A 20,928-nucleotide genomic window follows, 5' to 3' on the forward strand; every position below is an offset into this window, starting at 1 on the left:
TCATTTCCAGAGTCCAAGAGGAGAGGAGTGGATTTGTTTCAAAGGATAGTAGTGATGATGAGGCAATGGAAACATCCAGCAATCCAATGGAGTGCCTCCAAAGATGCTTTGAGAAAGGTGAAAAATACAAGGAGACACTACCTGATGAAGCCACCTTCCAAGCAATAAGACAAAGCCTAAGACCATCAACAAGTAACAAAGAAGTGGAGGATTGGTTTAACCATTCAGGTCAGTGGTCAAATACATCTGTAGACCTGTGGCAAGAAAACCTCTTTCTGCAGGATGAGAGCTTCATGGTAACTCTCTCTCTCTCTCTCTCTCTCTCTCTCTCTCTCTCTCTCTCTCTCTCTCTCTCTCTCTCTCTCTTTGTGTGTCACTTACTCAGACATGATATGTGCAGTCTTGGATTGCTGACAAGGATGACTTCCTTCGGCGGCGGACTCGAGAGTATCGTGGAAGGGATGCGGCCCTAACGCAGTACCTTTCAAAGCTTTGCGAGTCGCCGATAGTAGTTTTTCACAATTCCATGTCACAAGAGGGTTCAATAGCAACTTACACATTAAAGACACTACCACGCTTCTTGGGTGGACCTGTGCTGCCCAAAAGTGCAAATAAAGTCATTCTTGTGGACAAAGTGTTTGCTAGAGATTGTTTTGGTTACTGCCCAGGCTATACAGGTGGTCGGACAATGTATTACTACAATTACACAGCAATGGCACTAGCTCTTGGTAGACAAAACCCAGATGAACTTTTAGAGTATGGCAAACATCTCATGATCCTTTACAAGGGTGATGTGCCAAAAAACAAAATTGAACCTTCAAAATCTTGATACACTTCAAGTAGCAATTGTATAAGATCATGTATTACAGAAATTTTGTACAATGTCATTCACTCAGAGTATCTTTCTCCACTTGTGGTTCACATACACCATTGTCTCTCTCCACCTTCGTTGACTTTCACGAGCACCGGAGTTGTTGTATGCCATTGATCTTTTAACTTTTTGTTGTTGTAAATGTCTGATGGCTTGTGCTGTTGCTGAAGAGGCCAAGACTTCTTTTGCCTGCATTCGATGAATGATTCTACGATAGAACCATTCAAATAGTTCTCTCAAACTTTTAGCCTTGATTCAAGAGCCACCATGTCGTGTGTGCCTGAAATAAGCATTTCTCGCCATGTAATGAGACGTTTCCATCCCTTGGGTATTCCATATTGCTAGGTTCCCATACTTTTGTATAAAACATGGTAAATGATTGAAGATGATGTGTTGGATATGAAAACAGATTAGTTAGAATGTTTTACACTCACATAGTTGCACATAAAAGAGAATCAAATACATGATAATACCATGTAGTGAGTAATCTGGGTGTCTGTCCATGCTGTCTTGAATGATTTTTTGAGAAGGTTGAGATTCTCCTTGAACTTGTTCATATCACCTTGTGACCAGTCATCTTTGTCGCACATCAAAAATAGGATGTCTATTGATCGCCAAACCTCAGCCTTCGCGTTACGAGTAGTTGGTTCTTGGTCTTTGACTGCAATATGTAGCTTTTTCCAGCTCTGATACTCTACCTTGCTAACATAAGATTTGTTATATATTTCTCCATGTTTTGTTAGCTTCGGATCTCGTATACCTTGGGGTTTAGATAAAAACCTCCGTGACTTCACCCCACCGATGGATGGTTTGCATGGGACAACCTTCTCAACAGTTGATCTCTTTTCATCCCGCTGGATTTTCACATTGCCACCATGAAGCCCCATATCCGACAGTACCAATTCTAAGCACTGCATGGCTACTTGTTGCTCTGCTGAGTTTTTAATTTTCCAAGCAAACCCGATATATAAGTAGACCAATTTCTCCACAATTCTACAAAGGGCATGCATTGTACATATGTGGACATTCACAAGTGGTATTTTCAAAACCGGTCGAAAATTAGGGTCCTCAATGTGACGTGTCGGAGCTTTTCTCCACCACTTTGGGTCCATGACCTTTGCAGGCTCCATGCAGGACAAACACGGTGACGTTGCCATTGCACCCATTCCACAATTATACATGCACTTTAATGTTTTGAGGTCACCTGCAAGATGCCACTGAACTTGAAAGTCTCCCCTTCCATCTAGACGTAGTACCTCTCCCTCGTTAGTCTATCGACCAATCACCTCCGGAATATTAGTTCGATGGAACACCCAATATAGAATCTCATGATCTTCTTTCTTTACCTGCAACACAAAATAAATGAGACTTAAGTAGATGTGAACATTTGAGCTTACCTGAGAATCTCGCTTACCTCAAACGCACCAAGCCACCATATGTTAGATTCTGATTGAACACTAAAATACAAAGGATCATCACTGGGACACTTTGAGAGGGCTCTATTCATTAAAGTGATAGTAACACGCTCTAGCTTTTTCTCTTTAACAAGCTCACACTTATCCAGTTTTAACACAAAATGTAATACCCCTCGTGACTCTTCAAATGTGATGTTGTAAAACTCCACCATTCTCTTCTGAAACATCTGCAGGTCCATAAAAATATTATTGAACTCATCATATGCCATGTTTGCTCCATGGCCACTGTAAGTTGCTTTAATATGAAAGGGCTATCCAAGATAGTCTCCCTGTGCCTCGTTAAGCTGAAGCCTCTCTTTCCAAACACTTGAGGCTGATGGTAAAAGTTTGGATTTTATACCCTTCTTAACAAAGATGGATGAGGCAGATTTTTGTATAGCCGAATATCCTCTTTTGCTTACACCAAGTGAATCAAGTGTGCCTTGTATCTCTTTTGCAGGAACTGAGTTCTCTGAAATAAAGCGGTCCACTACATTTTGTTGTAGGACCTTAAACTTCTTGTCATGTACTATATCTGCTGCCAGGATTCTACTTATAAGTGGCTTCAATCTCTTTCCTATATTGGCTTTGGGGTCAATTTTTTCCTTGTCAGGATAGATTGAATCTCTACATGAAGACAATGCATAAGTAAATAACAGAAACTTTACTTCACTAACACTATTTAGGCACATGAAAACAATGCATAACAAGAGAAAACAAAAAGATTACTTAACTAAGACAATGTAGCCAACCAAGAAGCATCACCTTAATGCTCGGATTCTTTTTTTGAGACCTCCGGATGCAACTTGCAATGTTTCAAGATTGCGCAATTTCTTCTTTCGGATACGACCACCCAAGATGGTGTCCTTCATTTGACAACTTCGTACCTTTCCTTTGAGTTCCTATACCTCTGTTTTGTGTTGCAAAATGGTAACCTGATTTGTAGAATGTAAATGTGAAAGACGAAAAATCTCACATTGTTGAGCTTGGAGAATGCCCTTATAAGTTTCAGCTTCTCTTGTAAGAGATTTACAATAACCCAAAAGGCCCTTTTCTCCATCACCAGCAAAGGTCAATAAGCTTGTAGGATTAACAAACGATGGAGACGCATTAGTCATTGGATTCTTAGGGTAGAGAGAGCCTCTCGTCCAGATATCTATGTATTTAGCTCCCTGAGCTTTGAGCGTGTCTATGGAAGCGGGAAGTATATGCGTGTTTGTTTTACTACGCTTAATCAATGGTCGGTACTCATTGTCCAAATCAATGTGAAGGTGATATTTGGCTCGTTTCTGCATAACATTTGTGCCATTTGAGGAGTGCGCCATTAGCCAAATGTGCAGGTTTAATGGAAAGTGAATAGCGGCTGCTCCTTCGTCCCTCCATGTTAGCCTCATTCCCTCCATATTGACGAGGTTCATTCAATGCAACTGAAAAGAACATTATCCATCAATCATTACGAACGAATGTTCAGAAGAGTAAGGAATCTACTTAAAGTACACTTTTTGAACTTTTACCATGAAAGACCCACCTCTATTATTTGCCATTTTTTCTAGAGAGAGAGTGCAAAAAATACATTTCTTAGAAGGCCCTCCAAATGACCTCCGAAATTTCCTAATGCAACTTCCTCAACATGTCTTCAGGAGATAGGCGCACGGCTTTTGGTGCTGCTTCGTTAGCGTTCTCCTCGCTTGTCTAGAAGAAGACATCCAAAATCTCCTCCATGCCGTCGTCTTCTGTTTGTAAGTCCTTTTCTGCTTCCATCCTTGGCTCTGTATTGGTCGGACCATCAAGCATAATCCTTTTTCTCTCTCTCTCTCAAATGTAGGTGCTATGTCACAAAAATCAATGCCCGTTCCGTAGGAGTCGTATCGTAGATTCTGTACGGTTTCTTTAGCAAACTCTCCGTACTTGTGCACATGCTCATTACATATCCTACGCTTGCGCAGGATTTGATACTTGCACAGCGTGCACGAGCATGCAATCTTTTCCTCCATGTTAGTTGATAACGTTGCCATCTACAATGATTATGAATGTTGTTTTAATATATATACTCCTCACAATGTAAACTACCTCGCATTCTCTAGTCTTGCCCAATCTCCGTACACCTCGGTCCAGAGGTGTATGGAGATCAGGACCACCGGGTCAAAATCTCGTCTTTATTGGTCAAATCCTATATGGGTAGACACATACGTGCACTCCTAGGTGTACGTGGCAATGCATGTAGCGGGCAAAACCCCTTTGCCTCTTTTAGTTCCATAGTTTCTTCTAGAGGGAGAGAGAGAGAGATAGAGAGAGTTTTTGTCCTTTTCACACATGCAATTGGTCAGCCAACCTATCTCTCTCTTTCTCTATCTACTATCTATCTCTCTCTCTCTCTCTCTCTCTCTCTCTCTCTCTCTCTCTCTCTCTCTCTCTCTATCTCTGTAGCTATCTCTAGTTAATTCTCTCTCTCTCTCTCTCTCTCTCTCTCTATATATATATATATATATATATATATCACTCTCTATCTCTTTATTTCTCTCTCTCTGTGTGTGTCTACGTACCCTATCTCTCATTCTCTCTCTCTCTCTCTCTCTCTCTCTCTCTCTCTCTCTCTCTCTCTCTCTCTCTCTCTCTCTCTCTCTCTCTCGCTCTCGCTATTCTCGTTCACTCTCTATTTTCCTATTTCCCTATCTCTCTCTCTGTCTCGCTCTCCACTTCTCTCTCTCTCTCTCTCTCTATATATATATATATATCACTCTCTTTCTCTCTCTCTCTCTCTCTCTCTCTCTCTCTCTCTCCAGATCTCTCTATTCCCTATCTCTCTCTCTCTCTCTCTCTCTCTCTCTCTCTCTCTCTCTCTCTCTCTCTCTCTCTCTCCAGATCTCTCTATTCCCTATCTCTCTCTCTCTCTCTCTCTCTCTCTCTCTCTCTCTCTCTATATATATATATATATATATATCACTCTCTTTCTCTCTCTCTCTCTCTCTCTCTCTCTCTCTATATATATATATATATATATATCACTCTCTTTCTCTCTCTCTCTCTCTCTATTCCCTATCTTTCTCTCTCTCTCTCTCTCTCTCTCTCTCTCTCTCTCTCTCTCTCTCTATATATATATATATATATATATATTATATAATATATATATATATAAATATCACTCTCTTTATCTCTCTCTCTCTCTCTCGCTGTCTAATTCCCTCTCTACGTACTAATCAAACGAGCGACTGAGCTAGAGAGATCCAGACGCCCACGACTGCGGAGGCCAGACTACACAACATCGACAGAGGCTGCATCAAACGATCCAGGTCACTTTGGCTCGACATGCACAACGCCTGGTTAGACTACTGACCATGGAGGAGATTGATGAGGTCCGCCAGCCAGGAGCGACAGATGCTGGATCTCCTATGATCTACCTATCCCAGCTAGCTGTTTTAGCTGGTTAGTCCACACCCAGCAGTTTAGGATTCCATAATATTTTATTTTGTCATCTTGTTATTCTGACTTTGTATCAGATCTACCACATTGTAACTTTCTAGTCTCATAGGTCACTTTGGCCTTTTGAAGAGTTAATATAACATTTCATTTCATTTCTTTCTTTAATTTTATTTTTTTACGTAAACCATAACTCTCTCTTTCTCTCTCTAGTTTTAATTTCCTACGCACATTTTTCTCTCTCTATCTCTCTCTTTAATTTCCTACACGCACACACACTTCTCTCTCTCTCTCTCTCTCTCTCTCTCTCTCTCTCTCTCTCTCTCTTTCCTACACACACACACACCTCTCTCTCTCTCTCTCTCTCTCTCTGTTTCCTACACAAACACACACACACACACACACACCACTCTATCTCTTTCTTTCCTACACACAACACACACACACACACACACACACACCACTCTCTCTCTCTCTCTCTCTCTCTCTCTCTCTCTCTCTCTCTCTCTCTCTCTCTCTCTCTCTCTCTTTCGTACACACACACACGATGTGGAGAGAGAGAGAGAGAGAGAGGTTGGGGGGGGGGGGGGGGGGGGGGGGGGGGGGGGGGAGAGTGCCATAATACCTGCTGCGCAGGCTTCGGACAAGATCTGAGAACGTACGCGTTGAGGGCGAAAATGGCCCCTGCACGCGGGTTTGCCTTTTTTTTCCCCAAATTTTTTAGCGTCGATATGTTCGTCGATAAGCGCGTCGATATACGCGTAGAAAATTTTACCTTTCTATGCGTATTTCCACGTCCATATTGACGTAGATATCGATTCGCATATCGACGGAGTGTAAGAACGTCGATATGGACGTGGAAAGGTACAGACGTTGATATATAGGGTGTCGATAACTTTGGGTTATGTTGTAGTGAATGGGTCTTAGGCATTTATGAAAAAGAGATTTTAGATGTTCTACATACCCTAGACACAAGGAAGCACTATTTATTGGGGCCTCCATTCAATTTATGAACATACCATTAAAGTCTCAAGTACTTCATGACAAAAACCAAACTTTCCGACAAACAAATGAGGTGGAAAATTTTTCTTTTGAAATTTAATTTTCATATTGCTCACATTGATGGTAAGCACAATTAAGTGGCTGATGCACTTTTACGACGATGAAAAGTTAATGCGGTGTCTATAGCAACTCACAATGATCTATCTTCTATGATAGGTGGGTATGCGATTGACCCTGACTTTAGAGACATAATGTCAGCCCTTGCTTTAGGGAAGAACGAGGAACCATTCACCTTGCAGGATGTGGTTACCTTCTCCATGGCAATAGGCTATGTGTTACCCACTCCCTTCGTGAGACAGTCATGTATGAATCCCATGCTCCTTCCTATGCGGGGCATAGAGGCATTCAACCTACTCTCCGAGGAGTAGAAACTTACTTCTATTGGCCTACCATGAATGTGGACATACAAGAGTATGTTTCAAAATGTGTAGTATGCCAAAAGACCAAGTATGATAGAGGGAAGCAACCTGAATTACTCCAGCCATTTCCTATTCCAAATTCACCATGGGAGAGTATATCCATGGATTTCATCTTTGGATTACCCAAGTCTATCCATGGGAATACGGAAACATGGACAATAGTCGATAGGTTTAGCAAGTACGCATACTTGATTCCTATCAAAAGGACTATTAAGGAACACCAAATGGCAACTCTCTTCATATCACAGATTTTCAAACACCATGGATTTCCAACATCTATAGTGTCAGATAGAGATCCTCTAATGACCATTAATTTTTGGAAAGGTCTCTTTAAAAATCTAGAAACAAGATTGAATTTCTCTTCGGCCTATCACCCACAAACGGATGGCCAAAGTGAGATATTCAATCTTACGATACTCGATCTACTAAAGACTTATGTTACTGAAGTAGATCAATGCTCACAATGGAAAAAGTGCTTACCTCTTATAGAGTTTGCATACAATAATACTGTATATACTTCTACGGGAAAAGCACCTTTCAAAATCATTGAGGGAAGACCTAAAAGTCCCTTGCTACTCAATATACATGGGACGATCTTCGATGCCGATGAGTATAGCCGTGACCTACAGGAATCTTTTAAAAGATTGAGGAGGCTATATCCACCTCTCAACAAAGGCAAAAAGTTGTTGTTGACAAGCACAAAAGGGCCTTAACGTTCAAAGAAAATGATTGGGTCTAATTTAAGTTTCCCAAGGCTCGATTGAGGTAAACAACATGCAAAAATCCCACGGGACATCAAAAGTATTATGCTAAGCTAGCAAAAAGATACTATGGTCCTTTCCAAATCTTGAAGCCTATCAATGAGATGGCTTATCAACTCAAGTTGCCCAACCATTAGCTCATACACAATGCTTTTCATGTGAGTCTATTTAAGCCCTACAAAGGAGAGCCACCAAGTGAACCAATTATTGAAGACCCTCCTGAAATCGAAGACCAAGAAGAGGTGCTACAACTAGAAGCTATCCTTCGGCATGAAGACAAGGTAATACAACATGGTAAGATTATCCGACAGTATATTATTAAGTTCAAAATTTATCCTTTTGAAGATTCTATATGGATGCAAGGAATACATCTTAAGGATAGTATGAATCTTGTTAATGCTTACAATGCCAGATTAGAGTAAACAAATGTACAAATTTCTTTTAAGTAACCAATGTTTTTGTCTTATAATACTAGTTTTATTTTTATTGTGCACAAATTTAAATATTATGCACACTTAGAATCATGTTTGTGATGATGACGTCTCTCAAACACCAAGTAGAATTTGTCACTCTAATGAAATGGACTAATGATCAGACATGCTTGCGGCAGCTATGTCTCCCAAGAACCAAATGTATTAATCATCCATCTTAGAAAAATATCGTAGGGTAAAAAGGGATCCTCTATCCGCTAATAAAACTTGACTAATGACTAAGGCTTTATCTCTTCTACCTCATAGGTCGAGGAAGACTATGATTTCAAGAGAGAGGTAATGTCATAAAAATCTAATATCTAACGGACCCAAATGATTTTCTCATATTAAACTGATCATTTATATGGGATAATAGATGAGAACAAGGGTTAGAATATAGACGTGTGCTTTTGGGTCTATCTCGACACGGGGCCAATGGTAAAGGGATCCAAATGAGAGATGATCGGTCACAGAGCAAGGTTCGCTACTGGAGCTTAAAAACCTTAGGGTTAGCTTCATTAAAGACCTCCAAAGGTTAGTGTTAAAAGTCCTTTGATCTTAGGTAATCTAGGGATAAGCTTAAGGTGGGAACCTGGCTCACGCTTGAGGTGCTTTTCGTGGTTGATGACTAAGGTGCTTGAGGTGCTTGCTGACTAAGGCTCTTGAGGTGCTTGTCATGATTGCCGACTAGGGAGCTTGAGATGGTTGTGGGAACATTACCCAAGCTTGAGGTGCTTTGTCATGCTTGCTAACTAAGGTGCTTGAGGATAAGGTGTTCCACAAAGTCAACAACTATCCCTACAAGGAGGGGGCGAGCCCTACAAGAGGGGGCTAGAGAGAGCACACACACACACACCCTCACACAAGGCAAGCTTGGTACAAACAAAACATATAGGACACTTGTCAAGTTCCTCCTCATGTTGCCCATATGGTGTGCCTAAAGCCTATTGGTTAGCCTCCCAAGGGGTCCAATGATAATTTAGTAGATCTAACTAATTATTTTTGCATATATCAAGTCCTCTCTCTCAAAGGGGAAAGGGGGACACTTGTCCCAAGACTACCCTTGTTGCTTGTAATGCTGCATCTTGCATGTGATTGGCCAGTCTTGCAGGGGTCCAATGAGCTTCAATCTTGAGCTACAAGGGGGGGTCAACCAAAGCAAGAAGGGGGCTAGCTTGGGGGGTGTACTATCCCACACACACTCACACACACTCTCATGGTGTGAAGTGTATTGGGGTATAAAGCCCAATGTGGTCGCCCAGGTAAGTGGGTGGGCCGCCAGGTATGTACACATGTACTTTTGTAAAAACCTAATAAGATCTCACTATGCTCTACACATTATAGTAGAGCAAGTTCACCATATCGTCGTGCTCTTCTTCTCGCACTCTCTCTCGCATCGCACTTCCGCTCGTACTCCTTCAACTGGTATCAGAGCTCAAATCGAGGCTCGGGGCAGCACTGCAGGAGGCTAGAGTCACCAGTTCAAATTGGATTGAAATTCGACAGGCGAAGACACTGCCTCAAATCCTGTGGGAAAGCTCGAAGGGCTTGGTGTTCTCAGAATTTCATTCCGAGGTCATCTCGGCCACCGTTCGGCTTCGACAAAGGTCTGCGCAGGCCATTTTCGACTACGTGGTCTCGACGGGTGCATATCCGACTTTGCAAATTTGGGGTTTTCGGCCTACGACTGCAGGTGCTGACGATATCGACACTCTCAGAGTGTTGATTTGTGGCTGTCTACACATCGAAGGACGGCTCACAGTTCTTGGAGGCATGTCACATACGACACGAGCGCATCTACACACAGACTGTAGGCGACATCCACTAGTTCATCAGGTTGATATTGGTTCAGAGGTCAGTTTACAGGGGAAACTCTGCCGAATTTTTCCCAGAAAAGTAAACTACTGTGAAGCGTAGCTATGGCTGGATCACAGGACACTGCTCTTTACAATATCAAGAAGCTGGATGGAACCAATTTCCCATTGTGGAAGAAGCAGATTTGGCACGTGTTGGTACAAAAGAAGCTGATAAAACCTATAAAGCTCAAGGGGATAAAACCAGAAGATATGGACGAAGATGAATGGAGCAAAATGGATGAATTGGCACTTTCTATCATTATGCTGACTTTGGCAAAAAGCGTTTACTTCAATGTAGCAGACGAGATGTCGGCTTATCAAGCATGGTTAAAGCTGAGTGATCTTTATGAGAAGCAGAGTGCAGCTTCACAGGTATACTGGCTTAAGAAGCTTGTTGACTTGAAGATGAAAGAAGGGACACCTATGTCCAATCATCTGAATGAATTCAACACAATCTATAGTCAGTTGTCAGCTCAAGGTGTCAAGTTTGATGAACCTGTTAGAGCTATGTTCCTGTTGATCACATTGCCGGAAAGTTGGGACACTTTTCACACAGCTTTGAGTAATTCTGCACCTCCAGATGGTTTGAACATAGCAGGTGTAAAAGGAAGTCTGCTTACTGAAGAAACCAATAGAAAGACAATGGACAAAGGCAAAGGAACAACCTTAGTTGTCAAGGGAAGGACCAAAGAAAAGTACAAAGGTGGAAAGAGGAATCAGTCTCGTAGCAAGTCCCGTAGTGCTAAAGGCAAGAGTGACATAGAATGCTACCATTGTGGCAAGAAGGGTCACATGAAAAGAGACTGCAGAGAATGGAAAGCAGAAAAAGGCAAAGAGAAAGCTGAAGATCACCATAGTGAGAAGAACAAGTCCTCAGTGAAGATTCAAGAAATAAATGTGACAAACACTGTTGCAGAGGATGACAGTCTAGTGTCAGGAGACATCTACTTCTTGAAGAATACAATGGACTCAGCTCTTCTTACAGCATCTGATGGAAATGCACTGAGTGACTGGATTATAGACTCAGGGGCATCACTTCATGTGTCTCCAAACAAGGAGTGGTTTACCTCTTATGTGACCACTAAAGATCATGTTCGGCTAGGAAATGGGCAGACATGTGAGATCTTAGGCGTTGGAGATGTTCAATTGAAGTTTCAGAATGGCTCTTCTTTCACGCTGAAGAATGTGAGACATGTTCCCGTAATTACAAAGAGCTTGATCAGCACAGGTTTATTTGATGATGCTGGCTACGTCACCACTTTTGGACAGAACATGTGGAAGATACACAGTTGGCACTTGTTCATAGTGATTTGTGTGGACCTATGCCTAACCTATCTCTAGGGGGATCTTCTTACTTTATGACATTTATAGATGATTACTCGAGGAAAGTATGGGTTTACTTTCTCAAGCACAAGGATGAAGCGTTTAGTGTTTTCAAAACGTTTGTGACACTTGTAGAGAATCAGAGTGGCAAGAAGCTTAAATGCTTACGCACTGACAATGGTGGAGTGTATGTTTCAAAGGCCTTTCAGGACTTTTGTGAGTCAAAAGGTATAAAACGTGAACTTACTGCTCCTTACAATCCTCCTCAAAATGGTGTTGCTGAGAGGATGAATAGGACCATACAAGAGAAGGTCAGAAGTATGTTGTCTAATGCACAGATGCCAAATGGGTTTTGGGCTGAAGCTGTATCTGTTCATCTTGTAAATAGATCTCCTAGCAAGGTTTTGCAGAAGGATTCAGTGCCAGAGATGGTATGGTCAGGCAAAATGCCCTCATACAAGCATCTCAGAGTCTTTGGCTGTGAGGCATATACTCACGTTCCAAAGGAATTTAGGAACAAACTTGAGCCAAAGAGTAGAAAGTGCATCTTTCTAGGCTATGGTAATTCTGGTGAGATGGGGTACAAACTTTGGGATCCCGAATCCAGAAAGGTTGTCCGCAGCAATGATGTTCACTTTAATGAATCCAAATATCATTCTAAACCAGAGAGGGTTGAGGAGATTAGAAGAGTTGTCTTCCAAGAAGATGGACCTGCACATGCAAGACATAATGTCAGGGCTCAAGAGGAGCAAGGGCAGGATAGAGTGGAACCACAGGTTGTGGCTGAGCATGAGCCACCTATTGTGCATAGATCTGGACGTGTCACGCGACCTCCTGATAGGTTTGTTCCATGTATGAACTATGTCATGTTGACTGATTGCAATGAGCCTTCATGTTACAAGGAAGCAGTGCAAATGAAGGACTCCGGGAATTGGCAATTGGCCATGCAGTCAGAGATGACAGCTCTGCATAAAAACCAGACATGGAAGCTAGTTAAATTACTACGGGGCAAAAAGGCTCTACCTTGTAAATGGGTTTATAGGTATAAGATCACCGCTCATGATAGTCAGCCAAAGTACAAAGCAAGGCTTGTTGCCAAGGGCTTTAAGCAAGAACAAGGCATTGACTTTGATGAAGTCTTCTCTCCGGTGGTCAAGATGACTACATTGAGATGCTTTCTTGCATTGGTTGCCATATTAGATTTGGTGTTGCACCAAATGGATGTCAAGACAACGTTCTTGCATGGTGATTTAGATGTGGAAATTTACATGTAGCAGCCAGAAGGGTTTTTTGAGAAAGGCAAGGAAGATTGGGTATGCCAGCTGTTAAAGAGTCTTTATGGCTTAAAACAATCACCGAGGGCATGGTACCATAAATTCCACAAGTTTATGCTTTCTCAAGGCTACAAACGTAGTGAGTTCGATCACTGTCTATATACAAAGAAGGCTAAGGATGGCAGTTGGGTGATCCTTATTTTGTATGTGGATGACATGTTGATTGTTGGCAAGCACTTGGAAGAAATTTCAGCTTTGAAGTCAAAGATGGAAAAATCGTTTGACATGAAAGACATGGGTGAGGCAAGTCATATACTTGGTATGCGCATTGAGAGAGACAGATCAAAGAAGTTGATTTGGTTATCTCAAACAGAGTATATTGACAAGGTTTTGCAACGTTTCAATATGGAGAAGGGAAAGGCATTGAGTGTTCCATTGCCACCATATGTGAAACTTAGCAAACAAGATTGTCCTGTGTCTAAGGAAGAACAGGCTGAAATGGATAAGATTCCATATGCGTCTGCAGTGGGTAGTTTGATGTATGCAATGATTGCTACTCGCCCAGACATTGCATTTGCAGTGGGAGTAGTAAGTCGATACATGTCAAACCCAGGCAAGAAACATTGGGAGGCAGTGAAAGGAATATTGAGATACCTGAAAGCTACAAAGAGTATGCGTATATGCTATGGGAGTCAGGAGCTAAGTGTAAAGGGTTTTACAGACTCAGATTATGCAGGTGACTTAGACAACCGAAGGTCTACGTCAGGGTATGTCTTTACATTGGCTGGTGGAGCAGTATCATGGCGTTCTAGATTACAAGATTGTGTTACTCAGTCTACTACAGAGGCTGAATATGTTGCAGCATCAGAGGCATGCAAAGAATCAATTTGGCTTAATCGACTAGTTACAGATTTGGGAATCAAAGAAGAGATGCCTGTGCTATATTGTGATAGTCAAAGTGCTATACAATTGGCTCGCAATCCAGTTTATCACTCAAAGACAAAGCATGTGGATGTGAAGTATCATTTCATCAGGGAAATGCTCGAGGATAAGCAACTTCAGCTTGTCAAAGTCCACACCACAGAAAATCCTGCTGATCTACTTACAAAAGGACTTCCCTCAGAGAGCTTTGCGCATTTTCACAAGCAGTTAGGTGTAGGGTAGTACATCACTTCTCTACATCTCTTGTATATTAGCTTGTATAGTAGCTTCTCTCACACTTAAAGTACCACATTGGACTTTAAGTGGGAGGTTGTTGGGGTATAAAGCCCAATGTGGTCGCCCAGGTAAGTGGGCGGGCCGCCAGGTATGTACGCATGTTCTTTTGTAAAAACCTAATAAGAACTCACTATGCTCTACACATTATAGTAGAGCGAGTTCACCATATCGTCGTGCTCTTCTTCTCGCACTCTCTCTCGCGTCGCACTTCCGCTCGTACTCCTTCAAAGTGCAAAGTGTAATAGCTCCATCTCCTTCTCCATGCTAGTAGAGAAGTTAAAAGTCTACACCAACACTCTTGGCTATGGAATGCAAATCCAACCAAGAGCCATGCTTCAATGCTTAATCTTGACATCTTCTCCATCTTCATTACTATGCTGCTATGTATGCTAGCAAGAAGAGTGATCATAAGTAAGGAACTACTTCTTTCTCCTATGGAATGTTTCTTCTTCCTCTTCCCTACCCTCATTCCCCGCTAGCTCTCTCCACCTTCGAAGGTGTTTGAGACATTGGGAATGAGGCTTGGGATAGTTAATGCTTTTTGTAATGTTTATGCTATACTCGTGATGCATAAAGCTTTCCATCTTTATTGCATCACCTAGGTCATAAGGAACACAAAGATTGTATTGTACCCTCATTGTACCAAGTCTCTCTTGATGGGAGAATATATAATACAAATGCCTATTGGAGGGGGGACTGGCTCCACATAAATCCCGTCCTGAACTGTTGTCATGTTCTCTAAACTCTCTCTTGCAAAAGTATCGTTCATGCCGAGTTAACTAAGTACTATGTTTATTTTGCTACCATCAATTAAGCTTCTATGCTCTCAAAGTAATCTCACAAAAATGCTTTTTCTAAGTTTCCTAATTCTGCTACTCTCAAAGTACATAGGCCATTTTTCCACTACATTTGTACTACCCGAGTATTGCAAAAAAGTAAGTCTGTAAATATTAAACATCCAACTTTAGAGAACTGGTGGTATAAAAGCACTCATGTAAGTTATGTGGCTCTTGCAAGTGGTATTCCATCCTACAAAGTGTGCACCAAACTGGTGGTATGTCATAGAGGTAGCTCTTGGTGTTTTGACACTATATACTAAACACCTGGAATGAAGTATCGAATGAATTAAAAGACACACTTATCAGCATGTTGCATGACGAGTTTTCCATGTCAAATCGGAATGAGCGCTTGAATAAAGAGTTGATGAAGGTGTGAATGTGCGAGTAATGCAAGCACAAGCGCTCTGAAGTGCAAAAAGCAATTAAGCATGGGTGGAGCAAGCTAGGTTGGATGGCCAAAGAAGATTGGAAGAATGCAAAGCGAGTAGGGTGAGAATCCCAACAAGTGGAAGCAACAAAAGGAGGCAGCCAGAGCGTGAGTAGAAACAGAAAACTCGCACCACTTGGGGAGCGGTGGATGGGCGTCATTTGAGGCCGACTTTGTAAATGTTTTTGCATTGCCCTTTAGATTTGGTAGTTATGGATATTAGTAATTTTAAATTCTAACATAAGGTTTTCTTTGTATGATTTGAACAGTGGTCAATGATTGGACGTGACCCCACTCCATTCGAGCACGAGTATGTGAGAAGAAAGGTCTTAAACGCCCTTATGGACATTCTGAGTTCTCGCTCCTGCTTGGTTAGTATTTAACTTTACTCTTACATTTGTTGTATTTTAATAATAAGCTAAAAATTAGATTGTTTTGTAATTATATGTTTATACTTACAAAAAGTCTTATTGTTTTTTTTACAGAATTAGACAGATACTCCACTAGGAGGCGATGAGACATCAGATTAGTCAACGTCTAACTAGCCGTAGCTAGATACCACTAGTTTTTTTTTTCATAGCATGTATTAGGAGATGACCTATGTACGTCAATATTGTAACTATCGGCCAATGATGTATTTTTTCAATAATGACAATTGTGTTGTAACTAGTACATTTTGGTCAAAGCTTAACAATCAAGTGACTTTGCCTATGATATGTATAATTTTATCAGTGTATTACTTTTGTCAATATAGTTTCGTCCATATACTTTTGTTAGTTTTGCATCTTAATTTTGAAAACTTTATGTTCCTTATGGTTGATGGGGTGACACAGCATACACCAATTTTTTTAATTCTCAAGCGTTGCTATATACATCGCTCTTTTTTGACCTGCAACATATCTATATGCGTCGCTAAATTGAGAACTGCAGAGTCGTTATTTGCGTCTCTATATGCGTCGCTATATAAAGATGCATATAGGGATGCAAATAACAATGCAAATAGCGACGGTCTCTTAGCGACGTGTATAGCGATGCTTATATTTTTTTGGGGGAAAATATATCCCAGTGTATTTTCGTTGCTAAGGCTGTCACAAGTGTGAAGAACCTCTTGTAGTGTTATTTTGTGTGGTCCCTTGTTTATAATTTTCTTAAAGGGATTCATATATGTTTTGCAAAAAGAAATTTCACGAAAATTGATAATAAAGTAGATGAGCGTAATTAGAGGGAGGGAAATTAAGCGCACAAGCAATGGAGCTAAGATCGCAAAGATTGAATGTATATAGATCATGCAATAAATAGCTCTTGAAACTTGTCATTGGTGATGTCGATCTGGAGTAGAGTAAGAATTTTATGAGCGTCGACTTATTGTAGAAGGCCAATTAAGATTTGTTTACCCTCTACATACTGTGCTAAAATTTCCAAAAAATGAAGCATTAACGAGAATCTGCGAAGGTGTTTGCAAAATTAAAAGCGACTTGACGACGCTGATGAGCCAGTGATGAAGGTGGGGAAGACAAGAAGCGCTGTTCGTGTGCTAGGGGGGAAAGTAGCGCTGAGGCCAGGTGAGGAGAGTGGTGTTGAGGCCAAGTGCGGAGAGTGGCGCTGTCAGTTGGTGGGAGCAACGGATGACATGGGAGGAGACGTCATTTCAATAATAATAATAATAATAATGGATATCTCCATGTTGACAGCGTGCTTGTAGCGCTGAGCTGGTTAGCATATTGATATGTGCTTCAATAGGATGCGAGTTTGGAACCTTTCTGTGCATCACAATTTTTAGTACCTTGCTTGTCTCAAGAACCCGAGAAGATTCTGCCTAATACACTGTCAAACCTACCAGTATATCTCCTTGAGAATACTCAATGGATAAGTATAACTAGAAAGAGTAGTGGCCCATGGGACTCAAACCCATATATGCTAGATAAAGTTTATTAGTATATACTCTCTCTCTCTCTCTCTCGCGGGGGGGGGGGGCTCATCACTATATGGCACGGCTTTGGCCAGGGGGGATCTAGGGCCCAAATTTGTGGGCGCGAGACGGCTTTAATCTCGGCCGTCTGATCACGTAGTGAACTAGGGGTGAACTCGGGGCGAAAATAGCGCCCCAAGTTCACTCCTAGTTCACCCGCCTCGCGGGGTGTGGGTCGAACCTGGGACGTCTCGGTTGCCACACGAATGCCTTACCACCACGCTAGCGCGCGTCACTGTCCATGTTAGCATGGCACATGATCATACCCTAGTTTAGGCGCCCCTAGTTCACCCCTAGCTTACCCGCCCCTAGTTCACCCTCAGTTCACCCACCTCTAGTTCACTCTGTGATTCGACGGCGGAGATTAAAGCCGCCTCGCGCCCCCAAATTTGGGCCCTAGATCTCCTCTGAACCAAAGCCGTGCCATGTAGTAACGAGGGGGAGGGGGGGGGGGGGGGGGGCCTTATTTGTTAATTGTGACTAGAGGATAAATTCAGTACTCCGTGTGAGGGGTACCTTATACGTTTGTGAGCACACTAGACATTAATAAATAGAGTACAGAGATGGCAAAGATCTCCCCTTGAAAAATTGACAGCCCTATGGAACCAAAATTTACATTGAAAGGTAGACTAGTTGGAGACCCTTAGAAGCCTTAAACCATCATCCAATAGATGGAAAACTGATTCCCAACTAAGGAACCTTAAAACTTCTAATTAAACCCAAATGAGAAAAAAAATCTTTGACTATCCCGCATTGTACGCCTCATATTTAATGGGTTTTTGCTTGACCTAAAAGTATAATGAGTGGCTATGTAAAGAAAACAAAAAACAAAATTTGCGCTCCCCTCCCAGCTGCAGCTGGCTACGATGCTGCAGCCTGCAGGTGCCTTGGCTTGGATGCTTCTCTCTGAGAACTCAGAAAATGCAAGCTCTCTGTCTCCAAGGAAGGCAAATCCAAGTGAGTCGCCGCCCGCATCGGCGCCCACAACATATCCCCATCGAAAAGCTGGCTCGAGTCCATGAGATCCATATCCTCCATCGCCGCCGGCTCGACTCCCTGCATTGTGGTAGAATCATTTATCATCTGCACTACGTCGGCATTGTCATCATTGGCACCCCATATCACATGGGATGCAACATTCTCCCAAAACTCTCTGGAGATCAGTGTACATTCTCCTTCACTCCCTGATCCTAAGGCAAAGGGATTCTCATTTTGCAGTGGATTGCTAAACACCCCACCTTCCAGTACTTCACTATTTGAAGCATTGAATGACGCTTGTACATCGCCATGAGGCTGCAAGGGGCTACTACTGATCATGATCAGGGTTTCCGGCTCCTCCTGTTTGATGGTGAAAGAGAGCTCTTCGACGCTTGCGGTATCTCCAGAGTGGGGATTAGGGTGTGTTCCAAAGTCCTCCTGTACGAAAGAAGGTATGAGCTCGCTGCAATGGAGCCCCACCGAATCGCAATCTGATCGGACAGAAAATTGATCTTGATCCTGCTCCACCTTCGGAATGTTGCCAGCTTGAACAGTGGGAGAAAGAGATGTGAGCGGCTCATTAGAACTGAAGGCTGGCAGCGGTACTCCAGCTCTTGGCAAAGGAACTAATGAATCCAGATATAGCCTAGCATCCATTATACTTTGTTGCAAGTGCGGTTTCGGTAACAGCATTGGTGGGGCTAGTGCCGAGGCAGCCGACATAAAAGGGGGATTGATAGCATTGCCATACATCTGGGGCGGACGCTGAATGAAATTGACGGCAGCATCATCATACTGTTGTGGAACATGTACTAACAAACTGCAACCATTATGATTGACCCCAGCCCTTGTCCCAGAAGTACTCTGGTTGCTCAGTCCATAGAGATGAGCACTTGCATTGTCGAAAAAGAAACCCATGTTGACATTACCGTTCGTACTGCTAGCCTTCGCATTCCCATTTGCAACATTACAATTGACAATGCTCCAGAGCTCGACGTTGCCACAGCCAGCACCATAAGTTGTGCTTAAACTATCACGACACCCATTGCTGTTCGTTGACAGCAGCTTCTGTACTTTCATTACTGGAGGCTCCTTCGATGTGGATGCTGATGATGACGATGACGATGATGATGTTGATGATGATGACAATGGAGATGATGATGATGCAGATAGCGACGATGACGACGAGAGTACCTGCAATGAAGAAGGGGGTGATGATGCCGATGCTGCTGATGACTGGCTCTTAATGTGAGGTAAATTGAGAGGAGCATCAGGGCCATACAAAGCTCTGGCAGCCTCATCATATGCCAGGGCCGCACCTTCGGCTGTTGCAAAAGTTCCAAGCCAGAGCCTTGCCCCCTTTTTGGGGTCTCTTATCTCGGCAACCCATTTACCCCATGTGCGCTGCCGCACTCCTGTGAAATTGCACAATGCATTCTCAGGGCCACCTTTTCCCTTCATGCACCCCTTCTTGTAGCTTTTGGTGGTGGACAAGCGTCGCGCTTGCTTTCGCATGTGAGGAGTAGAGTGCGACGAGCTGGTTCGGGCAATGTTGTCCACATCAGATTTGTTGAGCTCTGCCCAGCTCGCCAAAACTTCGCTGACGGAGCTACATCTGCGCTGTGAGGGCCTCATTGCTTCTTGTCAGGAGGCAAAGAAAGCTGTCCAGTGATTGAGAATGGACAGAAAAACCAAAATCAATGGATGGTATAATTGGGCTCTCTCCTTGTTTGAGTTATCAATCTGTGGTAACGGAGAAAAGCTTCCGAGGCTGTAAAGCCTACTAATGTCACAGAGGAAGAACCGTCTAAAGCGTACGTCTATTATCCCATCGGCAAATATGTGTTTAAAGATGAGGAAAAGGCATTACTGACAAGATGGGGAATGATTAATAAGCTCATGGAGGTTTCTAAAACACCCATTAACATGGCATAATTACTGACAAGATGAGGAATGATTGAGAAGCTCATGGAGGTCTCTACAATACCCATTCCCATGCAAGAATAACCGACCCACTGCTAAATTTTGAGAAATTGAGAGGACCCACGATGAGAAATGCGCATAAAACAAAAAAAAACGAGAACCCAAATGCGCGCATCAAGAGACGCCGAGATTTATAAGCGAAGGCGCACCCTCAGCTAAATTTGGCAGAGCGATATGGAGCTCAGGGAGTGGAAGCTCCGATGCGATGCTATTAATGATGAGGAGGGGATTGCCACTTGGAGGAAAAGGCGAAGCAGAGTACCTGTGAAAAGAGAGAGAGGAAGAAGGGGCTGCGGCCCGGCTGCCATTTGCATACACACGTACACAGCAGCACAATTTAGCAGCTGCAATCCACGCAGCTTTGATTGGAGGAGGAGGGAGGCGACCTTCAAAGAAATAGGAGGGCAGCGTATCAAATCGCCCAAAACGTAGTAGGACCTCTTGCGGGTGTACGGTATGACGTTTGTGTGTTCGTGTGTGTGAGGGAGTGATTACTAAAATGAGTGTGTGTGTGTGAGTGAGAGAGTGAGAGAGAGAGAGAGAGAGATCAGAGAGAGCCGGACGTAGCCGCCGTCACAAGGTGAAACCATGGGCCTCATTCGAAACG

The 20,928-nt window shown here is 42.7% G+C and overlaps 1 protein-coding gene across 1 annotated transcript; it reads right to left on the reverse strand.

Annotated features, from left to right (window-relative positions):
- Positions 1-17,937: 17,937 nt before the first annotated feature.
- On the reverse strand, positions 17,938-20,654 carry LOC147432236 (uncharacterized). Its single transcript, XM_086491547.1, has one exon. It carries the CDS (start codon positions 19,971-19,973, stop codon positions 18,222-18,224), a length of 1,752 nt encoding a protein of 583 aa, XP_086347673.1. The 5' UTR covers positions 19,974-20,654; the 3' UTR covers positions 17,938-18,221.
- Between the last annotated feature and the right edge of the window lie 274 nt (positions 20,655-20,928).

Source organism: Adiantum capillus-veneris, chromosome 20, assembly GCF_014529385.1.
Source record: "Adiantum capillus-veneris isolate H3 chromosome 20, ASM1452938v2, whole genome shotgun sequence".
NCBI classification, from domain to species: Eukaryota; Viridiplantae; Streptophyta; class Polypodiopsida; order Polypodiales; family Pteridaceae; genus Adiantum; species Adiantum capillus-veneris.